Below are 15,235 nucleotides of genomic sequence, written 5' to 3' on the forward strand. Positions count from 1 at the left end.
ACAATCCAGTGACTGACATCATGAGCATCGATCCACGCAATTGGGATCGATGACATGCATCAACAAAGTCAGCGAGCCTGACCACCCGATTCTGTTAGTCGCCTTTTACGACAAGCATAGTCACTTTTTACAGCAAGCATGGGTTGCTGAAGACCTATTCTACCCCGGAATCTTCACGGGTCTCTTTGCCTTGTAGTCATTTCGGAATTATACATTATGTAAAGTACAGTCGAAGACAAACTGTCCTGCTTATTCCTTGAACTAAAATGGGACATCTGTATATTCTCTTTTTGAGGCCAGGGAATAGCCAGGACATGTTTTGTTCGACTTGTCATTTTATTGCTTACTCTCATCATTAACGCAACAGACACCATTGTCCCAAACGGGAATTAATTGCAGTCATTTGAATCCATATCAGACGTTACATTTAGAGCAAAGCAATTAAGCATTTCTTAAACAAAATCTATTTCCATGATGGGCCTTCCTTCATCCCTAAACATTCACAACCGTATCCCGTCAACCACTCCTTATTTCTGAAGTACATGGCGCTAAACTATCAATAAAAATATTATGAGTTACCATGGCGACCAAGAATGTACGCGTTGAAACCTGAGAACATTGTGCGTTTAAATGTTCATGAGCAGTCCGACTAGCCAGGGAAACAAAGGTTTTAATGTAAGTAACCTGCCTCAGACTTATCCAATCATACTCGAGCAAGGACAGAATAAAAAGGATTACACTTGTTTGGACATGTTTCAGCAAGCACTTGTCAAACTAATCACAGACATTAGTAATTAAATCTCCTTAGCAGAATTACTCAACCATATCATTGGTGTTAGTGAGCCATGGCGTATACACTAAATATAACGTGAGGTTAATGGTGGTTATGTTGCATTTACATAACATAAACCTAAAGGATTAGCGATCGTATATTGTATTAACGTTGTATTGATTAATCAACCGACAACTGTCGACCACAATGTAAACCTCCCTATTAACCTTCGCTGCAAGAATTGCTTTAATACAACTGTCGTCGTCCTTCCTACATTCATTTTGTACGTGTGAAAAGAACACGAGTGTTATGTATCAAGTATCATTCTCCCCCAAACAAGGCTGATTGTTTTGTTTCATTTTGCTGGATATCAAATCGTTTCGTCATGTTCTCAAACACTTCCAGAAAAAAGGGTTAGGGTTGCTGTCAGTGTTGTTTGTCTGATATCACAGTAACGACAATACGGGTCGTTGTGTCAGTTCTAAAACCAACCAGCGACAAAACATGACATTTAGATCTACAATGTTCTTTTTCAGAAGTCAGTAGCCGTATCCTCAAATTGCCAAAAGTCCACAACACTACACAAGACACAATGATGTCAATTCGTAAGCGATTTATGATGGCAAACTTTGACTTATGAAACTTAGAATATGAAATCAGGCTTACGTTGTCAAAAGGCAACATTTACTATTGTAAAGTCATCTTGCATTATTCATTCCTTGGACGATAAAAACACGTTTGTACAAGGTTCCGTTTGTTGTTTTTCTTCCTCAACGAAGCATATCTGGTTATTTCTGAAGCATACTGTGTGTATTTTATTGATATAGAGAGGACGGGGTGACCCTTCACAACTTCTGTATTGTCCGTTTGACATTTATCGTTGTTAGAACTGCTCACACCTCTCAGAATGAATTCAAGGCACGTTTGTGGCAAACCTTCTCTGACGCTTTGTTCAAATATTTCGGAGACCACATCCTTAAAAACTGCTTCATGTAATTCGGTGAGACCTTCTGTGGACGGCAATGGTATACAGTAGACTTGAATATCCATACCTAGGTTCTTAACGCCCCCGTGACGAGGGTGGGTCATTGGGAATATATTGCAATTATGTGGAAGCACTTGCCCTCTAGTGCTATACATGACAATCACATTTGTGTGACTCATCTGTACTACGCGTGAGAAAGAAAGTTGAGATAGGAAGACTTCAAGATAACATGTGTTTATGTTGTTTAAGCAATGATATATATAGGACAGCAGACCATTCAAGAATAAAAATCTTAAGGTTGTGTTTTACTTTGATATCGGTTGTAATGCTTTTCGCGAACACCTGGTGTCATTTCTGATTTTTAATTATCCATTCATATAATCCTCACCACTATCTTGCCTTTTACGCCCAATGGAATGTCTTTTTTGGCACATAATCGAGACTGATTATTTTTTGGATTTGACGTTAATATTTACACGTTTTCCACATTTGTTAAGCCCCTAGTTTGTGGATGTTGCTGACAGACGTAGACACATTATCAGAGAGGCCTAAGGTACCCTGTAGTTTATAATAGTAATTTCAAACTTCAAATATACCAAGTAAGCAGTAGGTTACATTTTGCCGCTTTTAAATCAGCTGTGTTTTATTAACAAAATATACGTTTACAGTACATAAATGTTTAAATACAAAACATACTCACATGTTTGATAATATTTCTTTTATCTCAATTTTTCGTTGCATAAATATGACTCTAACGAAAAACAAAAAACAATGCCATGACATTCTCAAAACACAAGCCCATGAACGTTCAATCCAGTGCTGGGTAGGGATAACACATGCAATAAAAACTGATTTATATCCAGGCAACAATGCTCAACACCGCTCGTCAGCTTAAAACACTTTCAGTTCGGTTCGACAGTCCTACCCGACAATCGAGTGACTGTGCATGGACCTTTATGTGAATATATAAATAACCAGGTGAGCTACAGCTCTTCTTATCAGACGCAGACAACACTGGCCATGATATGACCCATGGAAGACGAAATCACACACAAACATTCGTCATTCTACACATATCACAGAAAGAAGGCTCACGCCCGCCTATTGCAATTTTCTATCCATTGCTGGTGGCATCACGGGATTTCTTCTCTGTCCGTGTCTTTCCCTACAGTTCCCCTTAAAACTTTCGTGCACATAATTGCATGGATGCTCTTAGGTATTCATAGCTGTCTATTGAGCCATCACAGATGTTGCTGTATATCCAGTATTGTGGTTTTCACATATTTTGTAAAGCAATAAACATGACGATATTAGACGGTGGTTATAACAGTGGATATTTAATAGTCTTGTCATGTTATTGCTCATTTGTCATGCATTAATAAACATACCCATAAGTTATGAATGCCATTGATTTTTCATGTCCTAATCCTCACAAGCGAGAAGGTCAAATTGATTTACAACATAATGATTTGCCAGGGCTAATTGTGTCATTAATTATGAGCATTTATAACATAAAATTGTTTTGTGCCCTTATTATGGTCCTATTCATATTTATTCTATAATATAATCGCCAAGACAACCCGTAGCCTGCGATACACCCCCCCCCCCCCCCCCCCCCCCCCCCCCCCGCCCCCCAAACCCACCATCCCCTCAATAATCATAATTAAAATGGATCATGAGATCACTTTTATCTCATATACCACTTTCAGAACTGTCCCACTATCTGGTTTGCGATTACAGATACAACGTTTGCATGCGTTTTCTCATATTCTTAGTGTGTCCTTGCTCTCCAGAAGAGCCTCTTGTTCGTGAACTGATGTCTGAATCACGGAAGTCCCTCCCAAGACTTTTCCTGTGACCACCACTGCTACTGCTGTTGGAGTCCTTCGAGTCTTTAGAAGGTGATTTCTTCATTTTGGATTGCTTTTTGCTCTTCTCTGCACTGCTACCACTTCTTGCTTGAGATCCACCACCAGCAGAAGAAGCTGAAGGTATGGCGGATACAGAGTTAGATCTCACATATTGTCTTGGGGGTAAGGGAGGGGGAGATCCTTTCATCTGATCCACTTCGAACCCCTCAACAGCGGCGGACAAAGGCCTTGGGGGTAAAGGAGGGGGAGCTGACGGGGTGGAAGAACTGTCCGAGCCCCCATTTGTAAGCTGGCCATATATAGGTCCCCCACTTGCAGCAACATCGGGGTCGTTGTCAAGATGAAGTTTGCTTGGATCTGTTGGTTTGTATTTCTCATGGTGGGTGAAAGGTTTGCCAGCTTCTAGAGCCATAAGCCTTGCGCGGAACTGATCAATAGGTTCATAAGCTGGCTCCTCCCAATAACTTTCCTCGTCTGAATCATAAGTAAATTTGGCTTTGGGTGCTGGTCCACCATCCCTGACAAACTGATAAAGATCGTCAATTTCGTCCATTAACATATCCTCTTTGCTCTTGGATCTCTTCAAACTTGACCTAGTTTCACTGTTGTCAAATCGTTGAGGAACGGAGAAAACATTTGAACTGGAACGGTTTTTGTTCTTCACTACCGAATCCGGAAGTGACACGATAAGATGGATAGTATTGTTGTAGTTAGACACCATGCGGTTACATTTTGTCAACAAAGTCCTAAATGCTTCTGTATCCTTGATATCCGATTGATTTTTGGCCTTGGATATCATGAGGTTTATGTCTGTAGGCACTGGTAACATACGTACATGTGTCTTTTCCAAAGGACAGACGAAAGCTGTTTCGTCGGTATACACCCAATCCAGACGTATTAATCCTGTGAAACGTGAGGAATCAACTTTTGGTTTCACCCCCTGAATAAGTTTGACAGTCAATGGTAGACGAAATCTCCGTATGATATCCCGAATTGTAAACACGCCGGTAAACTCATCCGGCCCAGCGATCGGGGTGAATATTCCCTTTTGATCGAAACTGAGATATAAGCTCTCACCTTTTGAGTCCGTACATTTGAGCAGCTTCACACGTTTGTTATGAGCCGGGGACGGGAGCGACACCTCCCCACACAACGTCAGCTGCTCCCCTGCTGGCACAATACGGGTTTTATCAAACGTATGTTTCCCCTCCGAGCTTGCCAAATAGGCTTTTACATTCTCTCGTACCAAACACCTCTCCGGAAATATCTTGGCCAGTTCTGGTACACTGGTATAAGGCTTAGCAGATTTCCCATCCTCGGAAAGTAGTTCAAACCATCCTTGGTACGACACAGGGATAGCCAATCTCTGGTCTAGTGTCTGTAGTCGGGTACACGGGAAGCCTCTTCTAGTCTGGGTAGTGTCTATCCGACGTACACAATGAGCTAGCACCTTCACCCCCATTTTGATTGAGTGAATGAAAACATCCTGGTGTTGACGCTGTAGCGAAAATTTCGACGATCCTATATTCATATAGGAGCCCTTCACCACCTTGGCGTATGTAGGGAAGGATTTCTTGGACGAAAACTCCTTCAAAGTCACTGAATCCGTCTCCCATTCTGGGGACACGGTTGAAGGTGTGTCACTGGTGGCAGCCATGTTGTCTACATGTCCGAGCCGCGAGTGTCCCCGAGATCGGTGTGAAGCAATGCGTATCATCGAAGCGCTAGCGACTTACTATGCTATTTAGGTCCTACCATGAGCCGACCGGTCGGACTGGTTTCCAAATAAGGCAGACTCAGCGTTGACAAATATCGTCTGCTCCCAGCGGCTGTCGGCTGCCTTGTGAGAGAGTGTGCAGACGACAAAATCAATGTGACGTAGCTAGCACAGGGAGACTGTTAAACTCCCAATCGCTGCTCTTTAATATCACGACTTCTAACAGGAAGGTATTTGTTTTAGGAGTGGTATTTTATAGGTATTGTAGAGAAGTGGCCATGGGAGATCCTGTGTTTTAAGTTGGGCTGTGAAACCTCGCATATTAATTAGAATAGCCCAGATCGCCACTTCAACATTAACCCGAGGCGCCTTGCCTAGAGTATGAATGCCCCTGGCAATGAACAGATATTAAGCTTACCTCAATAAGGCTATGCTTGTTAGTGACCATTGTATATAATTATATGACCTTGACTACTGATTAATCTCATATGTTATGCTGAGTTACCAACAGTAACAGTTAATCAAACGGACATTTGTAATAATCATCTAAATTCTACATAAATTCAGATTTGTGTCAACTGAACAGGAACGTTCGTTGAGATTACTCCTTTGATAAACAACAGAAAGGAGTATACATGCAACCTTCCGAACTTAAGCTTAAACATTGTCAAGCGATTTCATTATTTCTTTTTGTAAGATAAGCATGTTATGCGATTTGGAACCTGATAATGTTGTACATCGGCATTCTTTTGTGACATACATATAAGCATGTTCGTTATCAGAACAGCCTAGTGTTCGTGGCCACCAGTGGGACACGGTGTTAACAAGGGTTATCAAAACTGATGAATATATCTTAATCTTATTCTTTAAAGTATGCTGTACTGGGATTGTTTGAAAGTGATTTAATAGCGATTCATAAACATGTGCTCATGATAAAGTCGGAATCGACTCGGTTATGGGCAGAAATTTCGTATGAATATGGAAAGGGTTTTGACGCTCTCTATATATAAACTTATGATAAAACTATATATATATAATGTTTATATACATGATAACTAGAAGAACGACATTGTACATGGCATCAATTTTATCCATAAGGCACACTTCGGAACAGAAAGTGAGGGCTTGTTGGTCTGTCTTCCAATCATGAATACTATTATGGGAATGCCATCTTGTCTCATTGGACCCTGTCATTGCTCAACCTATTAACCATGAGTTGGTCTTCTTCAGGTGCGACCACGTCTTAAAGCAACGTTCGCTCAGTATCTTCGCCTGTCTTGTGTACAGGGGAGTGACATATATCGTTTTTGTATTAATACAATGCTGTTAATCCACCAAATGCAAGACAAATTAAGAAAATTGAACTACGTTCCGCATGAATATCAATTAACACAGAAAAAAAAGTTATTTCAAATAAAATGTTATTGATAAGACTTATACATATCAATAGAGTAATGATAAGGGTTTTTTGCGAATGAACTTACGTTTATTGCATTTCGATATATCCATGTACATAAAAATAAACAATGCAACAATTTAATGTGGTTTCATATATATATGCTTATCTTTCTTATATACCCAGCGTCGCTGTTCTATCCGGATGATGCATCGAGGGGCCGCTTGTAAGCAGTGTTGTTTTACGCGATGAAGTGACATCGCACAGAAGCCCTCAACATCGGTGTAAATGCGTGTGTTTGACAAACTGTGAGAGTAATTTCTCATGCAGGTCGTTGTCCTTTACACCCTTAACGTCAGAAACATATTTTGTTTCCAATTGTAGACATATTTATTTCTCATATATGCATAAGACGTTTTTTCACAATAACCTGTTTTCATGTACAAAGTCAAATCACGTGGCGTTTTCCCTGCTTAACACATCAAATGAAATGTTTCAACATCTGTATGACACCATTCTCAAGCGGAGAAATAAAAGAAAATTATGTTTATTAACGGACAGTACAGAACATATATATATATATATATATATATATATATATATATATATATATATATATATATATATATATATATAAGTGTGCCTTGTTTCGGCAACTGCTTTCAGCCTAGTAAAGTTTTGATAACGTTTGTAATGTTTTGGTAAATCCAATTTTCAAGTGTAAACTTTTTGTGCAAAGTTTATTTGTGTGATTTATTCATCTATTGTAAATTCTTTTCAAAACCAATTGGCATTCTTGTCATGATTGTGTGGTTGGAATTTCTCCTTGGTCTAGTGGTAGAGCGTCCGCCCGGAGAGCGGAAGGTCCGGGGTTCGATTCCCGACTTCGTCATACCAAGAGATGATAAAAGATTTTACTTGTTGTTACCCTGTCTGGCGATCGGCATTAAGGGGCTAAAACAAGGACTGGTCGGCTCGGAGTCTACTGAGTGGGGTATTCATGTTAAACTGCGGCATGGTATCTCAGTGGGCTACCACTGTAAATCGGCATCAGTCCGGACTAGTCCAAGCAGCCACACACACACGTGCATGCACGTCGCTGTATAAGTGCAATAATCTTGGACGCGACGTGAAACCCCATTTCATATCACCTCGCTGTGCAAGCTTGCGTCCATAAGGCGTGTCACACACGTACGATCGTGAGTTCGAATCCTACATTCGCCCTGATTATGTTTCTAGGTTATCTCTCAGCACTATATCCGATGTAAACGTCTGGTCTTTCCCGCCACACCTTGCTCATACGTCGTCTTATAACTGAGGGGGCAGGGGTGGCCAAGTCGTCTAAGGCGCCGCGATTCGCTGTGCAGAGTTGCGTCCCTTGGGCACGCCAGAAACCTATGATTTGGGGTTCGAATCCCGGTTCTCCCCGATTATGTTTCTAGGTTTGTCAGCACCATACCCGTGCTCGTGGGTTTCACCGAAGTGGTAAATGTCTGAGACCTGCATCACTTTGGGCTTTCCTCCCACATTAAGCTGACACGCCGTGATATAACTGGAATACTGTTAAAAGCGGCGTTAAACCCAACTCACTCACTCTTATAACTGAAATACTGCGTTAAAACCAACTCACTCACCCATCACCCGATACGCCAGCTGATCCTTCGTGCATTTTGTTCAGGTCTTATCAGCAGCCAGCGCCGTCAACGAAGTCAAGGGTCGCATTTTGCCTTTCGACACATATTTCTCAAATCGTTTTAAACCAAAGACGTTGCACATTAAGGCAGGGTAGGGGGTGAAAAGGTTGAACGTTTAAACTTTAACAGTTCAAACTGAAAGTGACATTTGATTGATGGACGTGACAGCCATAACAAGCCAGGTCACAATGACTTATTGTCACGTGAGAGGCTGTTTAGTTGTACTGGATGTGACGTGTCACGGGTTGTTTTGGGCATGAAATAGTCTCCAGACATGGAATAGATTTCAGTGGCGTTGCTTCGTGACAATATTATGTTAAATGTCAACAAACATAATACAAGCATTGTTTCTGTTTATGACACGTGGCAGTACACGAACAATAATATAAATAAAACCGACCAAACCCTTTCCACAATCATAAATGATCTCTGCTAAAAGCACAGTCCATTTGGAAAATAGTTGCATGATGGCAATATTGATGACAATGACGACGACGACGACGACGACGACGACGACGACGACGATGATGATGATGATGTTGATGATGATGATGATGAAGAAGAGGAAGAACTCAAATTCCAGACATATCCTTTATGGTGTATGTCTCTCTCAGCATTACGACATAAACAGAGTGTGTTGCGTAATCCTCCACTGATTATGGTGTTTGTCTAGGCTGATACAATAAGACATTTAATCTCATCCGGGGATCACCGATGTTTGCTAAAACCGTGCACGTGTGGTTAAAGATTTGAAAAATGTTATCACAATTAATTCGTTGCATATAATTAGCATCTCAATGTATTGCATTGCCCAACTGTTCTTTAATCTGGCGCAGGAAAAAGAAGTATTTGGAGCATTTTTTGGCCCGTCGGATTCACTGAGTAATCTCTTCATCTGTTTCAAAATCTAGTCTATACAATTTCAAACGGACTGTTTGGCTTCGCGTGAATTGAAAATATGTTTAAGCATTGAGTTCATTTACGTCAGAAAAAAATGCGCTGTAGTAAAAAAATAGAAACTATCGTTTGTGAAACTGTAACAGCTCTTTACCAGTGTATTACCAATGTGTAACTGGTGTTGGATATTGACAAGAGCCGTTACCGTTTCACAAACGATCTTTTCTATTTTCGGACAACGGTGCGAATTCAGTGTCGGTTTCCGTTTACGGTATGACAGAAATACTTTGAGTCACAATAGCAACACATTTATGAGCATGATGCCTATGAATCTGATTTTCACATCTTATTTCAATATAGAGTATACATTTTATACATATTTGACATAATTCCAATTGATATGAACTTTATTTAAACTTGTTCAGATTATTAGGATAATACGGAATAATATACGCAATGATAACTCCTAAACGAGTTTAGATTATGAGGAAGTTGTGTTCAGGTGGTGTTTATGCTGTGAGACGATATCATTTCATGTGGTTGGACCCTGTAACGTGTTTAGATTGAACAAACTAAATGTGTATTCCGTTTAAGAATTCCATTTAAGAATTCAACAAATTCAACAAATTCATCAAAATGACGGCAGAGAACGAGTTTATCGACGCAGAGGGGAACGTTTGGCTCCGGCGTGTATTCGAGAGGTCCATCCATTCGGTGGGGGAGGTGTCATGGTGTGGGGCGGTATTTGTGGAGATCAGAAGACTGATTTGGTGATTATACACGCTGTACAGTACAGAGACCAAGTGTTGAAGCCAGTTGTGCTTCCGTGCTTACAAAACCAACAGCAGGGGCCATTGTTTCAACACGACAACGCCAGATACTGCAAGACTGACTCGGAACTTTTTTTAAGCCAGCAGAACGTTGACGTTTTGCCCTGGCCTGCCCACTCACCCGATATGAATCCTATTGAACATCTGTGGGAACATCTTCACAGACAGATTAGAGCACGCCATCAGCCTCCCGTCAACAGACAAGAATTGCAGCAGGCCCTGAGAGACGATATGCAAAGGGATTCCAGTCGACGTCATCAGACACGCTGTTGAAGGCAACTGTGTGGACAATGAACTTGTAGTGTGTCTGACAATTTTTAGGTGACATTTCAGACAACTTTTAAAAATTTCTTACCCCACCATTGTTTACCTTGAGCTTACATTACCTGTGATTGCACAATTTCATTCAAACTGTGGTTGATCAATCATGTGTTACCCCTCCCTAGATTATATTATAATTCACAAAACCTCTTCTTGTTATTTTTTTATCGATCATGAAACTCGACATATACTTTCTTTTGCCGCCCAGTTTAGTTCTGAACGCTCAAAGAATGCTCAATATCCAGGACCAATTGTCATTTTGTTTGCATATATATGACATGCATATGTTAGAATGGCATATGGGCATGTGGCCTTTCTGACAAAATAAACTATCTATCAATTAATACACCTCTCTCGTTATCCACGCCTTGATGTTCGTGATCGACGATTTACCCCATCAATCAAAGTGAAGGGGTAAAACAACACGCCATTCATGTCTTATCAACTAGACATCTAACCAGTTTAAGATGCTGTTTTAAACCACGTGACCGTCTAGACTTTAGGGCGTGGCACCAGCACGTGTCCATGTTTTAAATATGATTGAACCCTCGTCAAACAATGCCTGGTGTCCAGCCTCCGGCCCCAGGGCTGAATGGTCAGTTTATGGGACATTTAGGAGATAATGGGCAGATCAAATTGAGATACGCTGGCAGTTGCTTCAGGCGTTTTTAAATTGATTTCTTTAAAATGTCGGTGCCTGTTGTCTCTCCTGAAAGAGAACTAAGTATTTGCGCTTTGAAATCTCTGTCTTACTTCAAATCTCTTTGTGGGAATAGGCATTTCATTTGAGGCTCAACAGAGGGAAAACTAAAATTTAGAATTAATTATCAGTAAGTCGTCCGCTTTCAGATAAGAACATCTGCCAAGTTAATTATCAGAATCATTTAGTCTTAGAAAACATTGAATATTGGAGCTCCACTACATCCAAAGCCCCACTTCAACAGAAAGGGGTGGGTCTGGGGTTGGGTGGGGTGTGTGGGGGGAGGGGGGGGGGGGGGGGGGCAGATCTTTAAGAATTATTTTCGCCTATCTTTTTCTTCATTTCAAAACATGTACATGAATATGAATAAGTTAAACACACACACCCACCCACACCCACACACCCACAAACACACACACACACACACACACCCCACCCCCACCCACACCCACACACACACACACACATATAACAGGACGTACAATCGATTCTGTCAAAGAAATTTAATGGCATTATTGTTTAACAGTCATAGTGAATTCAAAAAGTGCGTTATTATTCTTATTCAAATTATAAAAATATTATTCTAATTCTTAAGACCGACGGACTGTCGTTGAACATGCTGCTTTCGTAATTTCAACATTACTCAACATTTAAATCTAGGTTTTCCATATGGGGGGTGGGGGGTATTTGGGGGCAAAAGGTGAAGGGATTAAGACAGATTTAACCTATAGATGTTAAATCTCTACAATTAATCTATCAGTCATGTTCTTGGGTGGAACTGCTATCAGGTATCTTCTGTATCGCCTCCGGTGCCAGCAGTTCTGATGAAAGGCAATTCGTATATACAAAGGAGGGATATGTCAAAGATATCTATTGTGTTTAAGGTCTCCAACATATACATAGGCGTTACACAAAAGTAGTTTTACACTTTAGGATAAATCAATGTTTAAGAGTTCGTTTCTGAAAGAAATTGTATTTTTAAAATATGTAGCTAGTTATAATAAAATAACTTTTGAAGAGAGAAGAGACAAAAGCAGGTACAGGATACTTATAGCGTTCTAGTATAAACATGTTTCTTAGATCACAATAATAAGAACATACAAAGTTAAACTGTTTGACATAATAGGCATAACCACTTCGATTTTTCAGTGGGCATTTTTCTTACTTCATTTATCATGAGATGTCCAAACCGAAATTGAATATATGTTTATGCTAGTGTCTATCTGGTTGAATAAGATTCTCTATATTCTCTTTCTATATTCATAAGAAATCTCTCGATTGTACGATTCCGGCTATATCATGAGCATGTATTTAGGAATCACTAACAAAAAGTGATGATACCAGTTGTTCGCAATAAGGTGAACGTATCCTGCTTCCCCTGTGGCACCCGTCACAAACACAAATCATGGATCAAGGAACCGCCACAGCCCTATGGATCAGGGAACCGCCACAGCCCTATGGTTCAAGGAACCGTCACAGCCCTATGGATCAAGGAACCGCCACAGCCCCATGGATCAAGGAACCGCCACAGCCCTATGGATCAAGGAACCGCCACAGCCCCATGGATCAAGGAACCGCCACAGCCCCATGGATCAAGGAACCGCCACAGCCCTATGGATCAGGGAACCGCCACGGCCCCATGGATCAAGGAACCGTCACAGCCCTATGGATCAAGGAACCGCCACAGCCCCATGGATCAAGGAACCGCCACAGCCCTATGGATCAAGGAACCGCCACAGCCCCATGGATCAAGGAACCGCCACAGCCCCATGGATCAAGGAACCGCCACAGCCCTATGGTTCAAGGAACCGCCACAGCCCTATGGATCAAGGAACCGCCACAGCCCCATGGATCAAGGAATGAGGGTTTGACTTAAGTTTGCCATGTGGGATAGTGGTGTACAAAGTTGAAAAATCAAATGTTTTGACAGAATTGAACCGGGTTCTTTTCTGAGATTGTAAAACAGTCAAGCAAATTCTTTGAGGTTTTTAGAACAAACCTGGTATCAGCCACTCGGCTTTTGAGAGAATATCTTTTATATTTGACTGCTTTTTAAATGAACGTGTTTGTTTCCAAAAACTTGGAGAATGGAGTATCTCTGAGGTGTTTTAGCCTAAATGTGCACAAGTCAGAATTATAGTTCCTACAGAGAGCTTTGTATTAATTTCTCTTTCTGCAATAAATATTTCTATTAGAGTCAGTGTGTCTACGTCTAAAGCTTCTCGTCTAGCAATCTTACATTCGTCACTTAATGGTGACTTACTTTGTTGATAAATGTAGTTCATTTCTTCATATAATCTGCAGAATCTAAGATAACATGAACGAAATCATCAATAGCCCCATCTATGTTAACCTCCAGTTTACTCAGAAGTAGTTGATAACAAGACATCACCCTTTCCTGCAGGCTGTTCAAAAAGGTTTCACAAAAGGATTCATTCCAAAAAATCAAATGTCGGCTTATCATTTGAGCTGTTCATGTTTGGCAATTTACACGTCATTTATAACTGTAACTGATCAGAATCTATACGATCTCCAATGTTTAACATGTCAATGTAATGAAAAAAGAACTGGAGAACAGATAAAGTAATCATCCACACTACATCCCTGGTGACCAGAATAGGTATATTCCCTTTTTGAGTCTGCATATACCCCGTCGTTGAGAATATATAACTGAAATGAATAACGCATGTCTAACATAATCTGAACAAATCTGTGTATCACATAGTCATGGGATTTACAATTATCAACGGGTATATCTTCCTTTTCTCTACATGGAATGTTGTGATTACCAAGAGTATCATCAAAGTTAGCAAACTGGTTGTTTTGTTCACCTGTACGTCAGTTCATATCACCACAAAGAACTGTGTAAGAATCACTAATTTCTTTAATGTTTCTGATAAAAACTGGTCCAGCAGTTCAATGTTACATTTCGAGTTGCTATTGTTATAGTATGGCGAATCATACGTGAGAAATAAGTACATATCAAATTTATATTTCTGTCATTAGGAAACAACAGTTTTACTACTTTAGAGCAGAGAAATTATCAAAATCTGATGTTATTAACCTGCAAACCTACTAATTGAATGACGGATACGTATACAAACGCCACCTGAGTCAACCAAAGTCAGATAATTCAATTGCGGTGCTGTAACCATCCAACCAGTTAGTGTAGGACTTACTTTATACAAATACTTCTACACATAAAAGTGATAAAACCCTTTCCATATTCATAAGAAATATCTACTAAAACACACACTATTTGGAATTTGCGTTGGTTAGAGATGAAGTCACTGTGATCCACTTTTTGACTCAGTCTATTCACGTTTCAATCCACAAGAAAGTACGTTTCACATCGTCACTCACAGTAGCACTCATATAATCGATCGTGTCACCTGTATGTGTATACGAACACCTGGTATCATCACTGTTTTATAGTGATTCACACACACACACGTGCTCATGATATAGTCGGAATCGTACAATGGAGATTTCTTTTGAATATTGAAAGGGTTTTGTCACTCTTATTATTGATATCAGCTTCTACAAATTTATATCTGAATAGAAGTTCAAATGTTTACATGTTTGGGGAGTGGATAGGTTCAAGTGCAGATGTCTGTATCAGTGTTGTGTCTGTTTGTTACAAACACGCCTACCTCTTCTCGGCTCTACACGCCACACAGTGTGTTCCGTCCTGACTGGTTTTATAAATGCAAATGTATATTAAAACACCTGGCTGCTATTTTCATGCATTAAACATACAGATTCTTAATCAAGCGTCAGCATTAACATCACTAGCCACTGTTCTTAACGGTAGTTCTACGTATCGAATGATGTAAGGTATAACGTGGATACTGCTATATAAGTATTAATGAAGCTTGTAAGATGTACGTGTTGATACTGCTAGTAATAAGCATTGACACCTACAGTTGTAGCATTGAAAGTGCCAGTTATATCATGAGCAGTGCTACTGCTAGTACTAAGCATTGTCACCTACAGTTGTAGCATTGCGATCTTCAGTTGTAGCATTGAAAGTGCTAGTTATATTGCAAGCA

The 15,235-nt window shown here is 40.3% G+C and overlaps 1 protein-coding gene across 1 annotated transcript; it reads right to left on the bottom strand.

The window, feature by feature from the left end:
- Positions 1–3,401: 3,401 nt before the first annotated feature.
- LOC124134552 lies at positions 3,402–5,458 on the bottom strand. Its single transcript, XM_046499444.2, has one exon. It carries the CDS (start codon positions 5,343–5,345, stop codon positions 3,492–3,494), a length of 1,854 nt encoding a protein of 617 aa, XP_046355400.1. The 5' UTR covers positions 5,346–5,458; the 3' UTR covers positions 3,402–3,491.
- Between the last annotated feature and the right edge of the window lie 9,777 nt (positions 5,459–15,235).

Source organism: Haliotis rufescens, unplaced genomic scaffold, assembly GCF_023055435.1.
Source record: "Haliotis rufescens isolate VD_foot unplaced genomic scaffold, xgHalRufe1.0.p SCAF_2, whole genome shotgun sequence".
Taxonomy (NCBI): domain Eukaryota; kingdom Metazoa; phylum Mollusca; class Gastropoda; order Lepetellida; family Haliotidae; genus Haliotis; species Haliotis rufescens.

Coding starts and splice junctions, on each gene's coding strand:
- LOC124134552 (XM_046499444.2), bottom strand. CDS start 5,345: ATGATACGCATTGCTTCACACCGATCTCGGGGACACTCGCGGCTCGGA.